The following is a 27,777-nucleotide window of genomic DNA, read 5'->3' on the forward strand; positions in this document are numbered from 1 at the left end:
ACCTCTGCGCCAAACGGACGAATAAATCAGTGTTGGGAGTGCCTTGTTAGGTCATCATGAATACAAAAATTTTTTCAGCCCACCCAAACTCACAAGAGCTTGATGTACACTTCAAGTATGCCAATTAATTAGCTCACAATGAGAACTACAAACTATCCCCTTTTGCCAAAAGGAAGACTTGATATCCGGGCTCATTTCTTGTTCTTCAGCTCCCCAACTTTCTAGACTCCATTCAGATCATTCCCCCCTTCTGTTAACCCACCGTTTCTTCAGCTGAGTAGATCTATTTGCTGAGACTGGGGTTTTTTTAGGTACATTCCACACCCACGGGAAACATTCTTTCATAGCAGACCTGGATATTTTCCAAATTTCCTCAGCAAAAATTTTAACACGTTGAGTTGTTGTGGATCTGGTCTTTTTTGCGCATTGACACCGACCACCTTTATTTTCTGAGGACTTCCTGAGGGGTGCCTCGCTACAGCTCCCTGTCAGTTTCCAGATTCTGGGCAGACCCAGACCAGCGTATGCTTTCGCAGCCGGAGGCAAAGGGCTGGGCCCGCGGTGACTTTCTGAGCGCCTGCCCCTCAGGTGGGAACACGCCCCTCTACACAAGGTCTGCGACGACTGCCAAGGGAGGTTGGGGTCTTTAAAAGTGCTGCTTATCTAAAATGTGTACCTCCCTCAGCAGGGTAAGGATTTATACAGCTGAGGAAGTCACTGTACAGGGATTCGGGCAGGGCGTCAAAGAAAAGAGTTATCACCGCAAAAGAAGAAAAAGGAAAAGAAAGCAAAGCACAAGGAGGTGAGCAGGTGCCCAAGGCGGGCTTCTCTCACTAATTTTGCCCCGAGCCGACTCTGAGGGCTTGTTTGCTTTGGGGTTGTTGCGGCCTCCACGCTTTTAATCGGACTGCGAGAATTTCCCCATTCACGCTTGGACAAGGTGAGGAACAGCATGAAGCCGCGCTCCACCAGCGTCCCCAGAGTTCTGCGCTGGACAAGCTCCCCACAGCGGCGCGTGCCCTTCCTTTTGCCCGTCTCCAAGATGGCGGCCGCGCCCCCGCCGCGGTCCCGCCCCGCCCCCGAGCGCCCGCCCGCCGCGCGGGGCCGCGCCGCGCGTTCCCACCGCCCCTCCCCGCACGAGCTCCACCCAGGTCGCAGGCAGCGCGGTCGGCGGCGGCTGTTTCCCGCCATTGTGCGAAGTGGAGGCTGGGGGCCCGCGCGCGTCGCGCCTGCCGGTCGCCAGCAGCTCGTCGGCGGCTGCCGCTGCAGCCGCCGCTCCTTAAGGCGCGAGGAGGCCGGGTGGCCCGCGCGCCACGGCTGGCGCTGCGTGGGAGGGCGCGAGAGAGGAGCGGCCGAGCCCGGGAGGAGGAGCAGGAGAAGAAGGGGCGCCGGACGCCCGGCCGTGCTTGGCCCGCGGGTCGCAGCCGGCCGCGCGGCGCCGACCCCGGCCCCTCGCCGAGATGCCCTGTGGGGAAGATTGGCTCAGCCAGCCGCTCGGGATTGTGCAAGGCTTCTTCGGTGAGTGGAGGTGCCCGGGGCGGGCCGCAGAGTTTGCTGAGTCCCGGGGCCCGGCTGCGCGGCCCCCCGCGCGGGGCGACCTCGAGAGCTCGTGAGGCCGGAGGCGGCCACGCGGGGCCTCCGCCGGCCGGGGCTGCCTAGCTCGGAGCTGGGACGCTCCCCACCGGCGTCCGCGGCTTCCTCCTCGCGGCTTCCCCGGGCCGCGGCCGCAGGTGCCTCCCACCTGCCAGATTCGCGATTCGCGAGTGGCCAAGGTTAAGTCTGGAGGAGCCGCCGTCGGGCTGATTGACGGCCTCTCTTCCCTTTTGTGGTACCACCGGGGGCCGGAGCCCGGCGTGCGGCAAAACTCGGAGAGGTCCTTGAACTTTCCCGAGGGTCCATGGAGACACTGTGGTTAAGGAAAAACACTTTGCCAATTGGAAGCCTACAGGATATTTCAAAACTTCCGGTGTGCCGGGGGAGTGCTCGCTCTGTTGAAGCAGAAGTTGGCTCTGACTACTGTATTACACACATTCTCTCTTGTAGAGACAAGATTGAATGTTATAGTTTAATTTTTCTGCTAAAATGACTTTAGACTTAAAAACCTGTCTAGTATATTTCTCCTCTTGTATCATAGCTAGCAAGAAATATTGGACTACTCAAACTCTGCAGGCAAGTTTAGTAAATTGCAGTTGCAGTTGTTATTTTGTTAATGTTTCTTTTCTGCCACGGGTAAGTGAAGAAAAGTGTAAGTTTGCTACCACCGAACTGAACATTTTACACCCCTCTCCGCAGTGTCTTTTTGCACATTGGAGTGGTGGAGTCTAATCCAACCAGAAATCACAGATCGTAACCTCTCAGCTCATTTAAAACATCGTGAGATAGTGAGAAAGGCTGGTAAGAAGCTAAATAGGCCTCAGCAGCTAAAAACGATGGCATAAATGTACCTACTTCTTGTAGGAGGTCCTCTTTAATGCCCACTCAGCAACTCTTTATTAATTTTACCTGTACTTGTAAATCGTTTAGTTATTTGGTTTCCCAGGCTGAAACTAGAGGCAGCAAATTAGAAGAGGGCCTGAGTAGTTGTCCGAATTGTAGCCGGGGAACATTGACAACCCGATAAAGAAAAAATAAGTAACTATATATGCACATATATATTTTTAAAAAAAACAGGCAAAAAAATCACTTAACTATGTATAGCAGTGAAGGGCAATTTGAGAAAGAAGCATGTATCTCTCCACTAAGTCCTAGTAATTGATGTTCAAAATAATGGCCCCAAAATGTCAAGTGAAGATTAAATTGTGTTGTTTGTTTAAGAGGGTGCTTGTGCATAGAGAGTTTTTATCTAAGGGTTAAGTTCCAATTACTCATATTTAGAGAATTCATTTATGAAAAATAACCCATACTCTAGTCTTGCTGGATAAATGAAACGATTATATATTTGATATAGAAGTGAATGTATTTGAGTCAGATTTTGTCTGCTAAGTCTAAAATCCTAAGGGACACATCTCAGAATATAGAAAGGGTGTAATTTGGATATAAAATACTGGCTTTATACTATTTTATATATTTTTGGATTGTTGTGGGGGCCTGGACCTTGGTGCATTTCCTTCCAAATATCTTATTGCCATACAAGTTGTGTCTTAGAAGATTTTAACTCATTCTGTCTTATAGTCATGATGTTTTTGTAGGAGCTGTTTGAGGTCTAGACATTTTTTTTCTATATTTTCCTATCCCTGTGACTATACTGAATACTTTATAATCATAGTATCATAGGTATTCTTTTGTGAGAAGTGAGATATTAAACTTGTAGACTCTTTTTGGTTTAGTAGGAAGTTGTTTTACATCTTTTTTTTTTTGCCCCCAGATAGAAAGGTAATGTGTATTTATTGTACAAAAGGGGTGGGGGGGCATATATGACACAGAATATGAAAGACCTTTATAATCCTTCATCCTCAGAGATAATCACTGGTTGGTTTACAGTTATCTAGTTTATTGTCCAGTTTATTTTCTTTGCATATATTTAGACCTAGACTTTTAAAACTGAAAAATGGAATCTTGCTGTGCATATCATTCTGAATTACACTTTTATTAATTTAATATGTCTTGGACATCTTTCCAATGAGTCTGAAGGAATTCTTTTTTCCTAGTCTCACTGTCCCTGACATATACTGTCACATAAACTTATTGACCCTGTCATATATTTTAGGTTTGGTGTCTCAGTATTCTAAAGGTGTGCTGTCCAATGCAGCAGCCACTTGCCTGTGGTGGCTATTTAAATGTAAATTAATTAAAATTAAATAAAATTAAAAGTTCAGTTCCTCAGTCTCACCAATCACCTGTCAAATGCACCGATAGACTATTTCTGTCATCTCGGAAAGTTCTCTTGTACAGTACAGTGCTGATGTAGAGTACTCCCCTTTTTAGTGTGTAATGCTAGTTTTTTTAAAAACCACCTACCTTTCGAGTCTGAATTCTATTACTATTTCTTGTCAGTTTTAGTTCTTAAATGTCTCTTGAATCTGTTCAGAGATCTTCATCCTCAACACTATTACATAATTCAGGCCATTATGGTCTCTTGCCTGGATAACCGAAACAGCCTCTTAACCTGTCTCCTGCCTCCAGGCTTGCTTCTCTCCAGTTCATTCTCCACACTGGAACCAAACCCTTTGTGACTTCCTCTTGTACTTAGGATCTGATCCAGACTTTTTAAAGTGGCTTATAAGGCTCTTCTTGACTCTACCCCTGCCATCTCTCAAAGCTCATCACTACATCTCCCTCATACCTCATATCTTCCATCCCAGCTATGTTGAACCTTGTTTCAGTTCTTTGATTTTGGACCTTGCCTCTAGGCCTTCTTCATCTGCTGTTTTCTTTGCCTGCTCTCCACTTTCCACCCCACCTCCACTTTCATGGCTAAATCTTACTATTCCTTTGGGTACTTATACCAGGTTAGGTATCACATGCTTCATGGTACTATAGTAACCTGTGTCCCTGAAAATTAATGCATTGTTGAAATTACTTGTTTCATATGTTCCTTCTCTAGATTGTGAGCTTTGGATATTCAAGGTCTGTATCTGCCTTGTTCACTACTGTATCCTCATTGCCTAGAATATGCCTTATACATTGAAAGTGCTCAGTAGACATTTGTGGAACAGTGGCAGTGAAAAGACTGATTCATCAGAAATGGTTTAAATTGGGATGAGTACTGAGATCACAAATCTCAACTTAGTACAGTCCTGATGGACTAGTTCAGAACATGTGATCACACCAGATACAAATGAGTTACTTTCATATCCAATCCTAATTCTTTTTCTTGGCTCAGATAAGAAACTTTGAAATTCTGGAGGTGGCCAGGCATAACCATCTGAATCATAATTCATCTTTGTGAACCAATCTATTTTGAGTTTGTATCTGCCATGTTAGAACTGTTCATATGTAAAACTTTTCCCCTAGGTCATCATAAAATGCCATCAGTGTTTTCCAGTTTATAAATGATCTCATAATCAGGACATTAAGATCCAAAGACTTAAGACTTAGGAATACTTTGGTGCAGCCGGGCCTTATTGTGCTTTATATGATGCATAAAGCTAATTGTGTAGTCTCAAAAGTTATTGGTCATTTAGTGACCCATCTCAAATTACTTCCCTTAAACAAAGGCAGGAACCTTAAATTAAAAAAAAAAAAAAGTTTCGTACCCTTTTTATTTTAATTTTTTTTTCTTTTTTAAAAAAGGAAATTTTCTTTCTTTGAATTAATAACTGCTGTTAATTTCAGAAGAAATGGGAACTCTTATCAACTCTGATTTCTTTCACTGTTTTTTCTCTTTTGGTTGTAGAGGAGGACAGAGAGGAGTATTTAATAACAAACATTTTAGATAATTTAAAACAATAATAAGGTTAACTAAAAATCAATCTGCTTTTTATTATTAACATGCATCTAAACAAACAGTGCAACCCTTACTGTCTGTAGCCACCTTGGACCTCTCCCACCACCCTGCTCTTGATAGGGCAGTGAAAACCTTATTCTTTATAAGGCTGTAGAACCTAACAGCAGGAGGGTGGCTGGGTATTCCAAGAGAATGAGTAAAACCAAGAATTAGAATGGTAAGAATCCAAGCAGCTACTCTCAGTTTATCTTCCTTAGGCTGTATTCATCTCGGCACATGAACACTTTGCTCCACAGCTCCCAAATTCACTTGTTCTCAGTTCCAGCCCACACTAGCTAGCATCTTCGTCTCAATCGTAGATTCCAGGAATGAAGAATCTGATTGGCCCAGCATGGAGTCAGTAATCCCCTCATGGATCAGTCAGCTATAGCCAGGGCACAGGGTTATGCAGGACAGTCTTGACAATTGAGGCCCATACCTCAATAGCATGGCCTGTTGTCAGAGGAGAGGAATGGATTGGGCAGTTGTGACAAAAGGCATATATATAAACATTTTTAAGTTATAAAATAATAACTTGCACATGGCTAAAAAAAAAAAAAGCAACATGGTAGTATTGAATAAAGAGTAAAAGTTTGCTTTACCTCTGCTGAGGTAACCACTTTTAGCTGTTTCTGCTTTCGGTTCTTTTTTTTTTTTCTTTGCAAAAATTTTTTGAGCTATAATTCACATGACAGCATTCACCATTTTAAAGTGTACAATTCAGTGATTTTTAGTATATTAACATTATTGTACAACCATGATCACTCTCTAATTCTAGAACATTTCCATCACCCCAAAAATAAACCCTGTATCTGACAGAGGTCTCTCTTAATTCCCCACTTGCCTATCTCCTGACAACCACTAATCTACATTGGTCTAGGATTTGCCCATTCTGGACATTGCATATAACTGTAATCATCTAATATGTAGACTTTTGTGTCTGGCTTCTTTCACTTACCATAATATTTTCAAGTTTCTTTCATGTTCTGGTATATATCAGTACTCAATAATATTCCATTGCTGGATATGGTATATTTAAAATGTGGTCATTTGGTTTATCTGTTCATCAGATGATGGATATTTGGATTGTTTCCACTTTTTTGACCCTTTTTAATAGTACTGCTTTGAACATTTGTGTACAAGTTTTTTGTGTGAACATAATGTTTTCCATTCTCTTAGTTATATACCTAGGAGTGGAATTGGTAATTTTATGTTTAACTTTTTGAGGAAGTGCCAAATTGTCTTCCACATGTTTGCACCGTTTTATGTTTCCATCAGTAGTGTATGAGAGTTCTAATTTCTCCATATCCTCTCCAACTTGTTATTTTCCCTTTTTTTAAATTAAAAAAAAATGGCTATATCCATGCTAGTGGGTATGAAGTGATACCTCATGGTGATTTCTGTTGGCATTTCTCTCATAACTAACGATGTTGAACATCTTTTCACATTCATATTGGCCACATTGTATATCTTTGGAAAAATTCAATAGTTTGCAGATTTTTTAATTGGGTTATTTGTCTTTTTATGGTTGAGTTATAAGAGTTCTTTATATATTGTAATTATTAGACTTTACCAGAGACATGATTTGCAAATATTTTCTCCCATTCTGTGGGTTGTCTTTTTACTCTCTTGATAGTATCTCCTCTGTTGCACAAAAGTTTTTAATTTTGGTGAACTGTAACGTATCTGTCTTTTTCTTGCTTGTGCTTTTGATGTCATGTTTAAGAAACCACTGGCTAAATCAAAGTTACAAAGATTTACACTTGTGTTTCCTTCTCAGAGTTTTATAGTTTTAGCTTTTACATTTAGGTCTTTGATCTATTTTGAGTTAATTTTTATAGATGGTGTGTGGTAGGGATCCAAAGTAATTCTTTTTTTTTTTTTTTTTTTTTTTTTTAATCATCATTTTATTGAGATATATTCACATACCACGCAGTCATACAAAACAAATTGTACTTTCGATTGTTTACAGTACCATTACATAGTTGTACATTCATCACCTAAATCAATCCCTGACACCTTCATTAGCACACACACAAAAATAACAAGAATAATAATTAGAGTGAAAAAGAGCAATTGAAGTAAAAAAGAACACTAGGTACCTTTGTCTGTTTGTTTGCTTCCCCTACTTTTCTACACATCGATCCATAAACTAGACAAAGTGGAGTTTGGTCCTTATGGCATTCCCAATCCCACTGTCACCCCTCATAAGCTACATTTTTATACAACTGTCTTCGAGATTCATGGGTTCTGGGTTGTAGTTTAATAGTTTCAGGTATCCACCACCAGCTACCCCAATTCTTTAGAACCTAAAAAAGGTTGTCTAAAGTGTGCGTAAGAGTGCCCACCAGAGTGATCTCTCGGCTTGTTTTGGAATCTCTCTGCCACTGAAGCTTATTTCATTTCCTTTCACATCCCCCTTTTGGTCAAGAAGATGTTCTCCATCCCACGATGCCGGGTCTACATTCCTCCCCGGGAGTCATATTCCACGTTGCCAGGGAGATTCACTTCCCTGGGTGTCTGATCCCACGTAGGGGGGAGGGCAGTGATTTCACCTTTCAAGTTGGCTTAGCCAGAGAGAGAGGGCCACATCTGAGCAACAAAGAGGCATTCAGGAGGAGACTCTTAGGCACAAATACAGGGAGGCCTAGCCTCTCCTTTGCAGCAACCGTCTTCCCAAGGGTAAAACTTATGGTAGAGGGCTCAACCCATCAAACCACCAGTCCCCTATGTCTGTGGTCATGTTAGCAACCATGGAGGTGGGGTAGGCGAATACCCCTGCATTCTCCACCGGCTCCTCAAGGGGGCACTACATCGTTTTTTTTTTTTTTTTTTTTTTTTTCCTTGTTTGTCTTTTTTCTTTTTTTTTTTTTTTTAACTTTCCCTTCTTTTTTCAAATCAACTGTATGAAAAAAAAAGTTAAAAAGAAAACAAACATACAATAAAAGAACATTTCAAAGAGACCATAGCAAGGGAGTAAGAAAAAGACAACTAACCTAAGATAACTGTTTAACTTCCAACATGTTCCTACTTTACCCCAAGAAAGTTACATACTATAGCAACATTTCAGTGAACTTGTTCCTACTACATCCATCAGAAATTAACAGACCATAGTCATTTCTGGGCATCCCCAGAACGTTAAATAGCTTATCTGTTCTTCTTGGATTATTGTTCCCCCTTCCTTAATTGCTCTCTACTGCTAGTTCCCCTACATTCTACATTATAAACCATTTGTTTTACATTTTTCAAAGTTCACATTAGTGGTAGCATATAATATTTCTCTTTTTGTGCCTGGCTTATTTCGCTCAGCATTATGTCTTCAAGGTTCATCCATGTTGTCATATGTTTCACCAGATCGTTCCTTCTTACTGCCGCGTAGTATTCCATCGTGTGTATATACCACATTTTATTTATCCACTCATCTGTTGATGGACATTTGGGTTGTTTCCATCTCTTGGCAATTGTGAATAATGCTGCTATGAACATTGGCGTGCAGATATCTGTTCGTGTCACTGCTTTCCGATCTTCCGGGTATATCCCGAGAAGTGCAATCGCTGGATCGAATGGTAGCTCTATCTCTAGTTTTCTAAGGAACTGCCAGACTGACTTCCAGAGTGGCTGAACCATTATACAGTCCCACCAACAATGAATAAGAGTTCCAATTTCTCCACATCCCCTCCAGCATTTGTAGTTTCCTGTTTGTTTAATGGCAGCCATTCTAACCGGTGTTAGATGGTATCTCATTGTGGTCTTAATTTGCATCTCTCTAATAGCTAGTGAAGCTGAACATTTTTTCATGTGTTTCTTGGCCATTTGTATTTCCTCTTCAGAGAACTGTCTTTTCATATCTTTTGCCCATTTTATAATTGGGCTGTCTGTACTATTGTCATTGAGTTGTAGGATTTCTTTGTATATGCAAGATATCAGTCTTTTGTCAGATACATGGTTTCCAAAAATTTTTTCCCATTGAGTTGGCTGCCTCTTTACCTTTTTGAGAAATTCCTTTGAGGTGCAGAAACTTCTAAGCTTGAGGAGTTCCCATTTATCTATTTTCTCTTTTGTTGCTTGTGCTTTGGGTGTAAAGTCTAGGAAGTGGCCTCCTAATACAAGGTCTTGAAGATGTTTTCCTACATTATCTTCTAGGAGTTTTATGGTACTTTCTTTTATATTGAGATCTTTGGTCCATTTTGAGTTAATTTTTGTGTAGGGGGTGAGGTAGGGGTCCTCTTTCATTCTTTTGGATATGGATATCCAACTCTCCCAGCCCCATTTGTTGAAAAGACCATTATGGCTCAGTTCGGTGACTTTGGGGGCCTTATCAAAGATCAGTCGGCCATAGATCTGAGGGTCTATCTCTGAATTCTCAATTCGATTCCATTGATCTATATGTCTATCTTTGTGCCAGTACCATGCTGTTTTGGCAACTGTGGCTTTATAATAAGCTTCAAAGTCAGGGAGTGTAAGTCCTCCCACTTCGTTTTTCTTTTTTAAAGTGTCTTTAGCAATTCGAGGCATCTTCCCTTTCCAAATAAATTTGATAACTAGCTTTTCCAAGTCTGCAAAGTAGGTTGTTGGAATTTTGATTGGGATTGCATTGAATCTGTAGATGAGTTTGGGTAGAATTGACATCTTAATGACATTTAGCCTTCCTATCCATGAACATGGAATATTTTTCCATCTTTTAAGGTCCCCTTCTATTTCTTTTAGTAGAGTTATGTAGTTTTCTTTGTATAGGTCTTTTACATCTTTGGTTAAGTTTATTCCTAGGTACTTGATTTTTTTAGTTGCTATTGAAAATGGTATCTTTTTCTTGAGTGTCTCTTCAGTTTGTTCATTTCTAGCATATAGAAACATTACTGACTTATGTGCATTAATCTTGTATCCCGCTACTTTGCTAAATTTGTTTATTAGCTCTAGTAGGTGTATCGTTGATTTCTCAGGGTTTTCTAGATATAAGATCATATCATCTGCAAACAATGACAGTTTTACTTCTTCTTTTCCAATTTGGATGCCTTTTATTTCTTTGTCTTGCCGGATTGCCCTGGCTAGCACTTCCAGCACAATGTTGAATAACAGTGGTGACAGCGGGCATCCTTGTCTTGTTCCTGATCTTAGAGGGAAGGCTTTCAGTCTCTCACCATTGAGTACTATGCTGGCTGTGGGTTTTTCATATATGCTCTTTATCATGTTGAGGAAGTTTCCTTCAATTCCTACCTTTTGAAGTGTTTTTATCAAAAAGGGATGTTGGATTTTGTCAAATGCTTTTTCAGCATCTATTGAGATGATCAATTGATTTTTCCCTTTCGAGTTTTTAATGTGTTGTAATACATTGATTGTTTTTCTTATGTTGAACCATCCTTGCATGCCTGGAATGAACCCCACTTGGTCATGGTGTATGATTTTTTTAATGTGTCTTTGGATTCGATTTGCAAGTATTTTGTTGAGGATTTTTGCATCTATATTCATTAGGGAGATTGGCCGGTAGTTTTCCTTTTTTGTAGCATCTTTGCCTGGTTTTGGTATTAGATTGATGTTAGCTTCATAAAATGAATTAGGTAGTGTTCCATTTTTTTCAATGTTTTGAAAGAGTTTGAGTAAGATTGGTGTCAGTTCTTTCTGGAAAGTTTGGTAGAATTCCCCTGTGAAGCCATCTGGCCCTGGGCATTTATTTGTGGGAAGATTTTTGATGACTGATTGGATCTCTTTGCTTGTGATGGGTTGGTTGAGGTCTTCTATGTCTTCTCTGGTCAGTCTAGGTTGTTCATATGTTTCCAGGAAATTGTCCATTTCTTCTACATTATCCAGTTTGTTGCCATACAGTTGTTCATAATATCCTCTTATAATTTTTTTAATTTCTTCAGGATCTGCAGTTATGTCACCTTTTTCATTCATTATTTTGTTTATATGGGTCTTCTCTCTTTTTGATTTTGTCAGTCTAGCTAGGGGCTTGTCAATCTTGTTGATCTTCTCAAAGAACCAGCTTTTGGTGATATTTATCCTTTCTATTGTTTTTTTGTTCTCTATGTCATTTATTTCTGCTTTAATCCTTGTTATTTCTTTTCTTGTACTTGGTTTAGGATTGGTTTGCTGTTCATTTTCTAGCTTCTTCAGTTGATCCATTAGTTCTTTGATTTTGGCTCTTTCTTCCTTTTTAATATATGCGTTTAGTGCTATAAATTTCCCCCTTAGCACTGCTTTTGCTGCATCCCATAGGTTTTGGTATGTTGTGTTCTCATTTTCATTCGTCTCTATATATTTAGCAATTTCTCTTGCTATTTCTTCTTTAACCCACTGATTGTTTAGGAGTGTGTTGTTTAACCTCCAGGTATTTGTGAATTTTCTAAGTCTCTGATGGTTATTGACTTCTAATTGTATTCCATTGTGGTCAGAGAATGTGCTTTGAATAATTTCAATCTTTTTAAATTTATTGAGGCTTGTTTTATGTCCCAGCATATGATCTATTCTGGAGAAAGTTCCGTGAGCACTAGAAAAGTATGTGTATCCTGTTGATTTGGGATGTAATGTCCTGTAGATGTCTGTTAAATCTAATTCATTTATCAGATTGTTTAGGTTTTCAATTTCCTTATTGGTCTTCTGTCTGGTTGATCTATCTATAGGAGAGAGTGATGTGTTGAAGTCTCCCACAATTATTGTGGAAACATCAATTGCTTCCTTTAGTTTTGCCAATGTTTCTCTCATGTATTTTGTGGCACCTTGATTGGGTGCATAGACATTTACGATTGTTATTTCTTCTTGCTGAATTGCCCCTTTTATTAGTATGTAGTGGCCTTCTTTGTCTCTCAAAACATCCCTGCATTTGAAGTCTATTTTATCTGAGATTAATATTGCTACACCTGCTTTCTTTTGGCTGTAGCTTGCATGAAATATTTTTTTCCATCCTTTCACTTTCAGTTTCTTTGTGTCCCTGTGTCTAAGATGAGTCTCTTGTATGCAACATATTGATGGTTCATTTTTTTTGATCCATTCTGCGAATCTATATCTTTTAATTGGGGAGTTTAATCCATTTACATTCAACGTTAAAACCGTGAAGGCATTTCTTGAATCGGCCATCTTATCCTTTGGATTATGTTTGCCATATTTTTCCCTCTCTCTATTAATATCCTTTATTGTACCCATACCGAATCTCTTTAGTACTGAACCTTTCTCCAGGTCTCTCTGTCCTGTCTTTGTTTCTCTGTCTGTAGGGCTCCCTTTAGTATCTCCAGTAGGGCAGGTCTCTTGTTAGCAAATTCTCTCAGCATTTCTTTGTCTGTGAAAAATTTAAGCTCTCCCTCAGATTTGAAGGAGAGCTTTGCTGGATAAAGTATTCTTGGCTGGAAATTCCTCTCACTCAGAATTTTAAATATATCGTGCCACTGCCTTCTCGCCTCCATGGTGGCTGCTGAGTAGTCACTACTTAGTCTTATGCTGTTTCCTTTGTATGTGGTGAATTGCTTTTCTCTTGCTGCTTTCAGAACTTGCTCCTTCTCTTCTATGTTTGACAGTGTGATCAGTATATGTCTCGGAGTGGGTTTTTTTGGATTTATTCTATTTGGAGTTCGCTGAGCATTTATGATTTGTGTATTTATGTTGTTTAGAAGATTTGGGAAGTTTTCCCCAACAATTTCTTTGAATACTCTTCCTAGACCTTTACCCTTTTCTTCCCCTTCTGGGACACCAATGAGTCTTATATTCGGACGTTTCATATTATCTATCATATCCCTGAGGTCCATTTCGAGTTTTTCAATTTTTTTCCCCATTCTTTCTTTTATGTTTTCATTTTCCATTCTGTCATCTTCCAGGTCACTGATTCGTTGTTCAACTTCCTCTAGTCTTGTACTATGAGTGTCCAGAATCTTTTTAATTTGGTCAACAGTTTCTTTAATTTCCATAAGATCATCCATTTTTTTATTTAGTCTTGCAATGTCTTCTTTATGCTCTTCTAGGGTCTTCTTGATTTCCTTCATATCCCGTACTAGGGTCTCATTGTTCATCTTTAGTTCTTTGAGTAGCTGCTCTAGGTGTGTCTCTTCTGGTCTTTTGATTTGGGTGCTTGGGCTTGGGTTATCCATATCGTCTGGTTTTTTCATATGCTTTATAATTTTCTGTTGTTTTTGGCCTCGTGGCATTTGCTGACCTTGATAGGGTTCTTTTAGGGTTTGTAGACCAGTTGAAGTCCTTATCTCTAATTTATCAGATCTACAGCTTCGTGGAGTACACTTTCTCTAACTAACCAGCAGGTGGCGTCCACGAGCCACCTGTTCTCCACAAGCCAGATCTCCCCTGCTTAGCCTTTTTGGTGAGTGGGGGAGTGAGTCTTGTGGGGCCCAATTGGTGTCCCAAGCTTGCGTGTGTAGTTGGTGTTGCCTGCCCTGTATGTGGGGCGTGTTTCTGGGCAGTCGGGGAGGGGGGGTGGCCCTAACAATCAAATCTCCCTGATGATCCTAGAGTTTTAAAGCTACTGCAATAGTCTAATCCTTCAGTTCAGTCCTGCCACAGTTTGTCTCTGCCACTGACCCACAAGTCTTTGGTATTGGCGTATGGCTCCAGAGACTTGCAAGTGGGCCCCTCTTCCAGGCTGTGCACCCCGGGTCCTCTGTTGAGGGATGACTGTGCTATGTCGCAGGTGAGTGCCGTCCCCCCAGGGCAGTTCTGGGCTGCTGGGCTGTGTTGGGAGGCTCCCAGTCTGCTCAAATGATGGCTGAATGGGGCTCTGTTAATTCACACTGCTCCCCCTTCCCAGCTCTGGGACATTCAGCTGAGGTTGCAGGGAAGGCTAATGTCCACGCCCAGTTTTGTGGTGTGTGCCTGTTATTTGAAGCACTTCCGTCACACTGGGTTGTCTGGGGCAGCTCTGGGCTATGGGGCTGGCGATGGGCAGGAGTGTTTCCTGTCCACCAGGATGGTGGCTGTGAGCGGACACCCCCCTTTTCTTGGGAAGTTGTGTTGTTTAGTGAATTTTCTCAGCCACTGGATTATTGCCTTTTGTCTCAGAGCTCTCTTAGTTCTGCTCTTGACTTGACGTGCCCAAATTTCAATTCTTTGAAGCTTTCTGTATTGAGCTTCTTAGAGTAATTGTTTTAGAAAAAGCAAAAAGGATTTAAAAAAAAAAAAAAAAAAAAAAAAAACGGCCCTCCTCAGAGATCTAATGGGTTATTGAAATGCTAATAGACAAAGCAACCAGGGCCATTAAGGAAAAGTGCCCAGGGCAGAGAGATCAGCCTTGCTTCGGGATTTGCATATGCGCCTCAAGGCCTGATCTCCGCCCTTCCCCTTTCTGTGTTCACCAGAACTCCAAAAATCCTCTGCTTTTATTTTGGAGTTTTTCGTGTTGTTTTTTTTCTATGCCTGTCTCCTCTCTGCTGGGCTGGCTGCTCTCAGAGTCTCTGGTGTCTGGCCTCAGTCTATCTATGGTTGGAGTTTGAATCAGTAGAATGAGTTTCCGGTAAGAGCAGCCACTGCAATTCTCCCTTCTCCTTCCTGGAGCTGACAGCCCCTCCTCCCCCGGGACTGAGCCTGGCAGGGAGGGGCGCGGGTCCCCTGGCCGCAAAAACTTACAGATTTCGCTGATCTCAGCAGTTCCACGTTTTCATGAGTGTTGTATGAAGTATGCCCAAAGACAGATTGCTCTGTGGTGTCCAGTCCATGCAGTTCCTGGCTTTTTACCTACTTTCCTGGAGGAGTAACTAAAACATACAGCTCACCAGTCTGCCATCTTGCCCCGCCTCCCAAAGTAATTCTTTTGAATGTGGATATACAGTTGTTCTGGTACCGTTTGTTGAAAAAACTATTCTTTCCCCATTGAATGGTCTTGACACTCTTGAAAATCGGTTGACCATAGAGATATGGGTTTATTTCTGGACTCTGAATTCTGTTCCATTGGTCTACATGTCTTCCTTGTGCTGGTACCTTATAGTCTTGGTTACTGGAGCGTTATAATAACTTTTGAAATCAGGAAATGTGTCTTCCAACTTTGTTCTTTTGCAAGATTATTTTACCTGTTCAGGGTCCCTTACATTTCCATGTGAATTTCAGGATCAGTCTGTCCATTTGTGGGGGAAAGAAAAAGCATTTGGAATTTTGATAGGGATTGTATTCTATCTGTAGTGCTTTTCACAATAGCATAGTTAAGATTATGACTCTAGAAGTAGACCGCCTAGCTTCAGGGGCATACCCAGGGTAAGTAATACCCTGAGTGGGTAATTTTTTAACATCACTTTCCCTATACTAGAATTATTTTCAGTAACAATCATGAAATGAAGCTGAAGGTATTACATATTTCAAAGGTATTCATATTGTGTGTATGTGTGTGCGTATCTTTTAAATTTCTTTGTTGAGTTCTGTGTTGGTGTTGTTTCATGTTGGTATGGTTACCCCACTTTAGGCTTTGGCTTAAGGGAATATTGTCAATGATTTAATCTTGAATCAGACCACTAAAACTTTCTCCATATCAGCAGTTAAGGATGTTTCACTTTCTTATCATCTGTGTGTTCACTGGAGTAGCATTTTTAATTTGTTTCAAGAACTTTTCCTTTCCATTCACAACTTAGCTAACTTTGGCAAAAGAGGCCTAGCTTTTGGCCTATCTCGGCTTTTGGCATCCTTTTCTTGCTAAACTTAATCATTTCTTTCTAACTTTTAATTTAAAATGAGAGATGTGTGACTCTTACTTTCATTTGAACACTTAGAAGTTATTGTAGGGTCATCAGTTGACCTACTTTCAATATTGTGTCTCATGGAATGGAGAGGCCAGAGGACAGGGAGAGAGACGGTGGAACGAATGGCTGGTTGGTGGAGCAGTCAGGACACACACATTTATTGAGGAAGTTCGCTGTCTCTTACGGGTGCAGTTCGTGGTGTCCGAAAACAATTACAGTGGTAGCATCAAAGATCACGGATCACAAGTTACTATAACAGATATAGTAATAATGAAAAAGCTTGAAATATTGAAAGAATTATCAAAATGTGACACAGAGACATGAAGTGAGCACATACTCTTGGGAAAATTGTGCCTATAGACGTGCTCGACACAATGTCGCCACAGCCTTCATTTTGTAAAAAATGCAGTGTCTTTGAAGCACAATAAAGTTCAGCTGAATAAGACAAGGTTTGCCTGTACTTTTCCAGAAAGGATATAAGAATTGCAAATAAGCACACAAAAAGATGTTCAATATCATTAGCCACTAGGGAATTGCAAATTAAAACCTCGATGAGGTATTACACACCTACTAGAACACTTAAAATAAAATTTTAAAAGTGTCAGTACCAAGTATTGGTGAGAATGCAAACACCTGGACCTCTTATACATTGCTGGTGAGGATGCAAAATGGTACAGCCATTCTGGAAAAAGGGGGGAATCTTATAAAGTTAAGCATATAATTACCATACACCCTGCTGTCCCATTCCTAGATATTTTCCCTAGAGAAATGAAAACTGTGTTCACGCAAAATCTACACGCAAGTAGCTGTTTTGTTCATGATTACCCAAACTGGAGACATTCCAAATATGTTTCAGTGGTGAATGGATAAACAAATTTGTAGTTCAGCTATACGGTGGAATACTACTCAGCAATAAAAAGGAGTGAATTGTTGATACACGCATGTGTCTGGGGTCCCAAGACCACCACTACCATTTGGAAGTTCCCTAGAAGGACCCAAAAGACTCTGCATCCAGGTGTACTCCTGGCTAAGATTTATTACAGTGGCATAGTATGGACATACAACCGGATCTTTAGGGAAAAAGATACAGGTGGAGTCTGGAGGGATCCATGTGCAGGCTGCCTTCTGCTCTTGCATGCAGGGTTACCCTAAGGGCATTCATTTCTCGGTGAAGAAAATGCAGGAACATGCGTGTGATGTTTCTGCCCAAAGAAGCTCCGTAGAGACCATCTTAATTCACTAGGTCTGCTCTAACAAAGTACTCGAACTAGATGGCTTAAAATACGATTTATTCTCTCACAGTACTGGAGGCTCAAAGTCCACAGTCAAAGTGTCAGCAGGGCCATACTCCCTCTGGCGTCTCTAGGGAGTCTGTCCATGCTCCTCTCCTGGCTTTTGGCGTGGCTTCTGGCAGTCCATGGCATTCTTCCCTCTGTGTCTGTTGTCTGTCTCTTTCCTCTTAAAAGGATGCTAGTTATATTGGATTAAGGGCCTTCCCTACTCCAGTATGGCCTCGTCTTTAATTTGCCTAATTCCATCTGTAGTAACTCTATTTCCAAATAAGGTGACATTCTTGAGGTATTGGGGATTTGGATTTGGGGGACATAGTTTAATCCATCAGAGACTCGGTTCCCAAGGATTTTATTGGGAGCTGATGGTGTAGGCACTCTGCCTAGCACGTAACAGAATTCCAGACTTCTAAAAGGAAAGCAGGTATTCAGCATAAACCACATTGTTTGCACAGTCTAGGCAGATTGAATCACTCTTATCAGTTAACTATTGACTGGGAACGCTGTGAGAGCCAAGTTCCCTGACACCAGCCAAGGGCCAGCATTGTAAACAGGCCTTTCTAAGGATAGCAACACGCCTGCTATGTTAACTCTTCTCTGCACAAACAACTTGCATAAATCTCAAAGGCATTATGGTGAGTGAAAGAAGCCAGGGTCAAAAGGTTTACATACATACAATTCCATCTATATGACATTTTCAAAAAGAACAATACTGATGGAGAACAAATCAGTGGTTGCCAGGGGTTAATAATGTGGGGTTAGGGTGTGACTACAGAGGGGCAGAACGAAAGACTTTGTTGGGGATAATGGAACTGTTCTGTATGCAAGTTGTGGTGGTGGTTACATTAATTCTGCATGTGTTGAAATTTATGAGACTGTATGCTGCAGAAAGGTCATTCTTACAGTATGTTAAATAAAAAATAAATTTTTTAAAGTTCCACTGAGTCAGATAGTATTTGAAGGAATACATTTTTTACCCTCATACCTATCTCATTATTGCGCTCGCTTCCTGATTGATATTCTGGCCCCTAATCTTTCTCCATTCCAGTCTCTTCTACCCAACTTTTTTGATCACGCCAATTTCCTTCTCAAAACATGGTCACTGCCTCCTTGTTTCCTACAAGATAAAGTCTAAACTCCCTAGCTTACCTGGCATATAAAACAATAGATAGTCTGTTCCTGAATTGTTTTTCTAGCCTTCTGTGTTACTCTGCTCCAGATGACCTGACTTACACACTGCACATGGTTTGCTCTCTGTTCCCCAGCTTGTACTTAGCCATTGCTCTAACCAGGAATGTCCTCTCCTCTTGTCTCTACTTAACTGGTACTTTGCTACTCTTTAAAACCCTGCTTCCTTTTTCTTTATACCCGCTTCAAAATTCAACCACAGTTTCTTACTGAGTTTTTCATCCATACTGTTTGATTAATAATTAAGTTAATAATGTAGTGTTTTATGACAGCCCATATATTAAGTTGATTAATCAAATTGTTAGCCTTTTATTTCTGTTTAACTTTTAGAAGGTAAGGTTGTAGGAACCACAGTGACTACTACTAATTTAGATTCCACTGTACCGATTTATATTTTAAAATAGCATAATGCCTTATGCAGAGTAGGTTCAACCTCTGTATTTGTGTTTTGAGTCCAGAGAATAGAACTACATTTGTATAATTAATAACTCTCCTATCATGAACCTCACAAATTTTTACATCACCTTCATTAAGGTATAATTTACATACAATAAAATGCCTCCATTTAAAATGTTTAATTTGATGAGTTTTGGCAAAAGTATATAACTGTTGAACTGTCACCACAGTCAAGATATGGGACATTCCATCACCCGCAAAATTTCCTTTATTCCTTTCTGCAGTCAATCTCCTGGTTGCCTCCACTGTGAAGCCTAGCACTGTTCTGCTTTCTTTCACTGTATATTAATTATGCCTATTCTTGAAATTTATATAAATGGAATCATACCGCATGTACTCTTTGTACCAAGATTTCTATTCAGAGTAATCATAAACAACAAACATCTTCTTGGATATCTATCCTTCTAATAACATCTTTTGCAAAAGAACTTGACTGATAAACCTAAAGAACAAAATTGGAGAACTTAAGTGACCTGATTTCAAGACTTACTTTCAAGCTACAGTAATAAAGGCAGTGTGTTTTTAGCCTAAGGATAGACAAATAGATCAGCATAGCCTATAGAAAACCTAAAAATAGACTAAAATAGAGAGTCAGTTGATTTGGGGCAAAAGTACTAAAGCAATACAGTTGTGGAAGGGAAAGTCTTTTTGTTAAATAGTGCTGGAATAAGTAGATTTCTCTTTTGGGAGGAAAAAAAAATGAGCGTTCACCTCTGTGTTACACTATAAACAAGTCATTAATTTGGTGTGGATTTCAGGCCTAAATGTGACAAATACAGCTACAGAAAACATAGGAAAATATTTTCATGACCTTGGAATCAGTAACCATAAAAGAAAAAAGATGATAAATTAGATTTCATAAAAAAGAACTTCTCATGAAAAAGACACTGTTAAGGTCAAAAGGAAAACCAAGATTAGAAGAAAATATTTGTACTACATACATCTGACAAAAAATTTTGTATCCAGAATACGTAAAGAATTCATACAAATCAATGATGCCAAGACAGACAACCCAGTTTTTAAAAATGTGCATAAATGTGACTAGGAACTTCATCAGGGAAGATATTGAAATGGTCAGCGAACATATGTAAAAGTGTACAATGTTATTAGTCATTAAGGAAATGCATATTCAGACAAATATTAAACCATGTCTACAGGAATCTACCTGTGTACTCTACTTTTCCTCTGGGATGGTTTAGTTTTCAGAAGGATCTTGCTCAAAGTGGCCACTTGGGGCTTCAGGATTATTAAGCCTTGCTCTGGAGTTGTCTTTGATTGGTCTACTCGTAAAGCAATCATCAGAACCACTGGGAGGCCTAAGTCATGCACACCCTGGGGCTGAGAGTCAGGGTGAGGTGGTTCCCCTTTCGAAAAGTGGCACTCTCACCAGAAAAAGGGGAAATGGATGCTAGTCTTGCAAAACAACTTATTTTCTCTACTCTGTATTTGTTTATAAAGTTTATTTGTCTAACTCCCGTAGCTCTTCTGCCCTGGCCCCTGCTAGGTGTATGAGAGTAAAATCTGTAGCGTGGCTCGGAAAACTTGGGGTGTGTGAGACCACATCTCCGTTTTGTTCTTTGGCCTTATTCTCTCCCTTGGTGCCCCATGTAATTGAATTTCTGGGGGTGCCCATCCTTGTCCCTGGTTTACTATCACTGTTTCCCTGCCCGCCTCCTCCCCAGCCCAAGAGTGCCCCCCCACCGAGTGTAGCCATTCCCTAACACCTCAGGTCTTAACGTTCTTCCCTGGCGTGGCTCAAATACCACCTTTTTCAGAAGCTTCTATCATGGTAGCAAATTTTATTTCAGTTTTTATTAGCTAAATTAATTTATGACTCACCTATTATGTATTGTACCTTTAGATTTCAAAAACTTATTTGTCTTTCAGCCCAAAATGGAATTAATCCTGATTGGGAGAAAAAAGTGATTGAATATTTTAAGGAAAAGCTGAAGGAAAGTAATGCTCCTAAATGGGTAAGCTTATTGCTATTTTGTGGGGAGAGAGGGTTGGGCAGACATATCATTTCTCTCGGTAGAGTAGTAATCCACTTATTTGAAACTATATAAGTCAGTCGGTACTGCCTTTTGCTCTGAATGCATATGTATTAAAAGATTTGGGTCTAGTTTATAGCTGAGGTTCAAACAATTACATGCTTCTATATTGGTACCACTGGGTGGCAGTAACTGACAATTTTACTTCTAAGAAAAAAATGAGAGTTGGGAGGGCTTCTGTTTTCTTTATTATTTTCATTAAAAAAAATGGCATCTATTAGTTTTAAGAAAAGAGTTTAACAAAGAAGAATGCCTTTCTGCAACACTTGAAAAGTGTTCTGAAGGTAAAGCATCGTTTTCATTGTAGTCAAATGTCATACAAACTTGTAAGAACTTGGGAAGTTATTTTGTCCAGCCATTATGTTATGCTGACCATTTGGCTCCCCAATGGAGCTTGTTTTTTTTTTTTTTCTTAAATGGCAATTTGGGTCTAGATATAAAGTCTATGTATATATGCTAATATTTTATAGACAGGATATTTTATTGACTTGATTGTTTGTTTTCCTTTAAGGTACCATCATTGAACGAGGTTCCCCTTCATTATTTGAAACCTAACAGTTTTGTGAAATTTCGTTGCATGATTCAGGATATGTTTGACCCGGAGTTTTACATGGGAGTTTATGAAACGGTTAACCAAAATACAAAAGCACGCGTATGTGTTGTTTTTTTTGAGTGAAACTTTCTGCTTATAATTTGTTGTATTAATTTTGTCTTTGTATTGTTTATAGTAGTTTTGATTCTGATATACTGATATAATACTGTTATTCTTTGTTCTGGACCATAGGTACTTCATTTTGGAAAATATAGAGATGTAGCAGAATGTGGGGTATGTATCCTTAAGACAAAGATTTTAAATATGAATTTTTTCATAAGCAGGGAATTTTTTTGTGTGTGAAATTTTTGAACCACAGCATTTATTAGAATAAACTTATTTTTTCCCGAGATAATATGAAAAACAACTTCTAGCCTCCAAATAGCCATCATTCAGATGTCTTTTGAACAAAAAAGAGATCTAGTCTTTGCTGAGAAGGGGTTAACAATAGTGAGTCTCAACTCTGAGAAAACAGTTATATTAGGGGACTGAGATCTGCATATTCAAACCTGAGGTATCAAAATGAATTCACTGAAATTGTCAGTAGCACTTTACGAAAACCAGGTACTCTTCCATTACTCGCTTCTATACTGATCTTTCCTTATGCCTCTTCTCTCATAGCTTGCCCCCCATTAGAGAAGTTGTGGGTTTACAGAACAATCCTGGCATAAAACACAGGATTCCCATATGCCACCCTATTATTAACACTTTGCATTGGTGTGGAACATTTGTTACAGTTGATGAAAACATGTTTTTGTAATTGTATCATGAACAAGTAGTTCATGGTTTAACTTAGGGCTCACTGTGAGTGTAGTTCCATGGATTTCTTTTTTTTTTTTTTTAATTTTTATTCCGTTACCATATATGCAATCTAACATTTCCCTTTTTAATCACATTCAGATATATGTTTCAGTGCTGTTAATTACCGTCACAGTGTTGTGCTGCCATCACCACCATCCGTTACCTTAACATTTCCATCATTCCAAATAGGAACTCTACATTTTAAGCCTTAACTTCCCATTCCCTATTCCCATTCTGTCCCCTGGTAATCAATATTCTAGATTCTGACTAGAATATTGCTTATTCTGACTAGAGTTTGCTTATTCTGTTATTCTAATTACTTCAAATCAGTGAGATCATACAGTACTTGTCCTTTTGTGTCTGATTTATTTCACTCAACATGAAATCTTCAAGGTTTATCCATGTTGTCACAGATATCAGAACTCCATTCTTTTTTATGGCTGATTAATATTCCATTGTATATATATAGCACATTTTGTTTACACGTTCATTGGTTGATGGACACTTGGGTTGCTTCCGTCTTCTGGCAGTTTGAATAATGCCGCTATGAACATCATTGTAAAAATATCTGTTTGAGTCTCTGTTTTCAGTTCTTTAGGGTATATACCTAGTAATGAAATTGCTGGGTCATGTGGTAGTTCTGTACTTAGATTTCTGAGGAACCCCAAACTGTCCTCCGTAGCGGCTGCACCATTTTACATTGTCACCAGCAATGAATGAGTGTTCCTTTTATTCCACATCCTCTCCAATACTTGTTATTTTCCATTTTTTTAATAGCAGCCATTCTAATGGGTGTGAAATGGTATCTCAGGTTTTGATTTCTAAGCAGGGAATTTATTACTTTCCTTTGGATGACGTTAAATTTATCTTGCATGCAAATAAGTTCTAAGAAATCACTTGAAGTGTTTTCTTTATATAAGAGCTTTTCTGATGTGATTTTTTTATCTTTAGTAGATGGCCTAGAAGGTGGAATATTGTAAATGTCAAAATTTTCTTTCTTCCTTTCCCAATGTCTATCTACATGGCTTAAAAAATTACAGGTTATGCTAAAATCTTTTCAAATGGAAGTAGAAGATTAAATTAGGGCTTAGCACTTGCTTAGTTAAATTTAATTAAGTCCTGCCCTCTTTTCCCATTTGTTAAAAGGAAGTAATAGAAACTCTTACATATCAATAATGGGAGAGGAAGAAGTAGAACATTGGATGTATATATAACAGTGAAAGAGAAGAAAGGTAGAAACTTACTAGAAAAAAACAGTATGGAGGAATCTCACAGTATATCTTTTGTGTCGCTTACAGAAACATCATGAAGAATTAAATTTAATTTCAATCCAATACCCATTCTACATGTTGTAACTTGGGAAGTTAAAAATTGTTTCTAGTTTAAAAGCAAAAAAGACTGTTACCACGTCCAAAGAAATATTTATTAAAAATGTCTCTTACATTTTGCTCCTTGCATGTTTTTCGGGTGGTTCTATTGAAACACAGACTAATTGTCAACTGTTGAAAAGAAAAAAGTGTCACTGGTGGGGATTGGCTGGGTGCTTAGGCAGGGTCTCAGAAAGGTGGGACCTTGGTCAAACCTACTTTGTTCTGTACCTAGTTCTCTGCTTTGCAGATAACAGAATCTTAGTTTTATTAGGTTACCTTGGGCTTTTTACATTCTGGTATTCTGACTCTTGCTTACCCAGACCTCAAGGGACTGACTTATAATGCCTGATACCTGTCAGTTAAATCGCAGTAGAAGTTGTTCCCAGTTGAGTAAAGTATTCTAGTTTAGAGGGCAGATGTGGACAGAAGAACAACCCTAATTTGAAAGATTGAGATTGTCTTAAACAAAAATGTGACATTCTGCAGTTATTTTGAGTAACAGACTCACATGAAAGATGGATTTGTTTTATCTTACACACGATAATCTTCAAGTCTCCCAAGACTTCTTCCCCAAAGAATTGACTTTTGGAGTGGTTGCAGAAGATACTGTGCCAGGTTTAATGGGTCAACTTTATAAATGATTACTGCATCCCTTGTTTAAGGCGCCCTAAATGATACAGTAATATATCAGTACGCAATTTTTTCTAGTATATGATCATGCAGTATCACTGTAGCACAGTAATCTCAGCATCTGGAAATAGGCTAATAAAATAAGTGAGGCTGTCCATCTGAGACACTAGCAAAGGCTATGTATGCTGCAAACAAATTGTAAGTCAAAGCCCCATTCAGGAAAAAGAGACATTGGGCCTGGAAGGAAGCAAAAAACCGAGCTGGTACATGTTATGTCAGGCTTGAACTTGATGTCTCCTAGGTCCTTTCTGCCTTTTAGGATTTTCTAAGTATAATTGAAATAGAGAAATGCCTTTTCTAGGGAGTACTATCTGACTTTTAAATCCCATGACAGAGCTACATAGTTAATGACTGTTTCATTAAATTCCTACCTTATAGGTCCATTCTGATTCTTTTTTTCTGTGAAAGAGGCAGTAGGATTACCATATGCCTTGTCTCTGAAAAAAGAAATTAAGAAAATTGAGTAAAAGAGTTTAATTTTGTAACCTAGGGTGCTGCTTATTTATGAATTTGGGGGAGGATAATAATTTGATTATTGCGTTTGAAATGACATGTCAGTTTTCTTTTAAAAAAATGATAGTTTGGAATTAGTAATTGCTGGTCAATTTAATTAGCCCCTAATGTGAAATATTTACTATGGTTATATAAATAAAATAAAAATGTGGTTGCTAAACTTAAATTTTTTTTTTTCTTAATACTTTTTGCGTACATCACAGCCTCAGCAAGAAGTTGATTTAAACTCTCCACGAACTACCACTTTGGAAAGACAGACTTTCTATTGTGTTCCAGTGCCTGGGGAATCTACGTGGGTAAAAGAAATATCCTTTATCTGAACTTTCTTATGTATTTTAATGGTTCCTGATTTTTTTTTTAATTGTGAAGACCACAGTTGCTATTTCAAGTTTCTAAGAATTTAGATGGAAAAAAAAATTTTTGTCTTCATTTACAAAGCTTGACTTTATTTAAATCAAATGTGTTTCATTTCTCCTAAACAGAAGAACCTATAATCAATCAAAGTAAGCATCACTGAGAAATGCAAAATTATGGTACATTCCTATAGTGAAATACTGTTAAACAGATTGAGGTAGATTTAAAGGTACTGAAAAAGAATATCAAGATAGATTTTTTTTTTTTTTTCTTTTAAGTCTCAAATTAGAATTCATCCTAATGCTCTTAAAGGAATGTAACATGTTGGTTCTTCTGGGAGGAATTTGTATGAAACATCTATCTCATTTTAAAAGTTATTTATTTATTTAAATTTTTTGGTTAGTAATTTTTGCAGATATAGTTCACATATACTGTGCACAGATTTTAAGGGTACAGGTGAACAATTTGGATAAATGCATATGCCCATATAATTTACACTCCAGTCAAGATAAAGAACATTTCCGTCACCCCAGAAAAAGTTCCCTTGTGCCTTTTTCCAGTCACCACTCCCCTCCTCTGCAACCATTATTCTGATTGCTTTTACCATAGCTTAGTCTGAACTTTTCTTGAATATCATATAAATGGAATCATAGCATATAGTCTTTTAAGTCTGACTTCTTTTGTTGAACACAATGCATTAGAGATTCTTCCATGTCGGGGATGTTAGTAATTCATTTCTTTTTATTGCTGAGTGGTATTAATTTCTGATGTACATTTAGGTTGTTTCCAATTTTTTTGGCTCTTCTGAATAAAGCTTCTATGAATATTTAGGTATAAGTCTTTTGTTGTCATATGTTTTCACTTTCCTTGGGTCAGATACCCAGGAATAGATTTGCTGGATCATGTGGGAGGTATATATTTAACTTTATAAGAAATATACTCCCACCAGTTGCTGACATCTTTGCCAATACTTGGTATAGTCAATCTTTTACATTATAGCTATTCTGTTAGGTAACCAGAAGCAGTAACTCATGGTTTTAATTTGCATTTTCTCCATGACTAATAGTGTTAAACATATTTTAATGTGCTTATTGGCTCTTTGTAGATCTTCTTTTGTGAAGCATCTGTTTGTCTTTTGCCAATTTTTGAGTTACTTGTCTTTTTTTTTTTTTTTTTTCATTTTCTAACTCAGTTTTTTTTTTAATCATTTTATTGAGATATATTCACATACCACGCAGTCATACAAAACAAATCGTACTTTCGATTGTTTACAGTACCATTACATAGTTGTACATTCATCACCTAAATCAATCCCTGACACCTTCATTAGCACACACACAAAAACAACAAGAATAATAATTAGAGTGAAAAAGAGCAATTGAAGTAAAAAAGAACACTGGGTACCTTTGTCTGTTTGTTTCCTTCCCCTATTTTTCTACTCATCCATCCATAAACTAGACAAAGTGGAGTGTGGTCCTTATGGCTTTCCCAATCCCATTGTCACCCCTCATAAGCTACATTTTTATACATCTGTCTTCGAGATTCATGGGTTCTGGGTTGTAGTTTGATAGTTTCAGGTATCCACCACCAGCTACCCCAATTCTTTAGAACCTAAAAAGGGTTGTCTAAAGTGTGCGTAAGAGTGCCCACCAGAGTGACCTCTCAGCTCGTTTTGGAATCTCTCTGCCACTGAAGCTTATTTCATTTCCTTTCACATCCCCCTTTTGGTCAAGAAGATGTTCTCCGTCCCACGATGCCGGGTCTGCATTCCTCCCCGGGAGTCATATTCCATGTTGCCAGGGAGATTCACTCCCCTGGGTGTCTGATCCCACGTAGGGGGGAGGGCAGTGATTTCACCTTTCAAGTTGGCTTAGCCAGAGAGAGAGGGCCACATCTGAGCAACAAAGAGGCATTCAGGAGGAGACTCTTAGGCACAAATATAGGGAGGCCTAGCCTCTCCTTTGCAGCAACCGTCTTCCCAAGGGTAAAACTTATGGTAGAGGGCTCAACCCATCAAACCACCAGTCCCCTATGTCTGTGGTCATGTTAGCAACCATGGAGGTGGGGTAGGCGAATACCCCTGCATTCTCCACAGGCTCCTCAAGGGGGCACTACATCATTTTTTTTTCCTTGTTTTTCTTTCTTTCTTTTTTTTTTTTTTTTAACTTTCCCTTCTTTTTTTTTTTTTTTTTTTTTATTTTTAATCATCATTTTATTGAGATATATTCACATACCACGCAGTCATACAAAACAAATTGTACTTTCGATTGTTTACAGTACCATTACATAGTTGTACATTCATCACCTAAATCAATCCCTGACACCTTCATTAGCACACACACAAAAATAACAAGAATAATAATTAGAGTGAAAAAGAGCAATTGAAGTAA

At 39.1% G+C, this 27,777-nt stretch overlaps 1 protein-coding gene across 1 annotated transcript in view; it reads left to right on the forward strand.

Moving 5' to 3' along the window:
• The first annotated feature begins 1,133 nt into the window (after positions 1-1,133).
• The window catches only part of LOC119510964 (minichromosome maintenance complex binding protein), a 64,261-nt gene continuing 37,617 nt past the window's right edge, over positions 1,134-27,777 (forward strand). Inside the window, exons 1-5 of the mRNA XM_037805390.1 lie at positions 1,134-1,518; positions 20,904-20,989; positions 21,579-21,719; positions 21,852-21,893; positions 25,237-25,338. Of these exons, the coding sequence (XP_037661318.1) occupies positions 1,461-1,518; positions 20,904-20,989; positions 21,579-21,719; positions 21,852-21,893; positions 25,237-25,338 (429 nt within the window). The 5' untranslated portion in view covers positions 1,134-1,460. The remainder of the gene's footprint in view (positions 1,519-20,903; positions 20,990-21,578; positions 21,720-21,851; positions 21,894-25,236; positions 25,339-27,777) is intronic.

This window comes from Choloepus didactylus, chromosome 15, assembly GCF_015220235.1.
Source record: "Choloepus didactylus isolate mChoDid1 chromosome 15, mChoDid1.pri, whole genome shotgun sequence".
In the NCBI taxonomy this organism is placed as follows: Eukaryota; Metazoa; Chordata; class Mammalia; order Pilosa; family Megalonychidae; genus Choloepus; species Choloepus didactylus.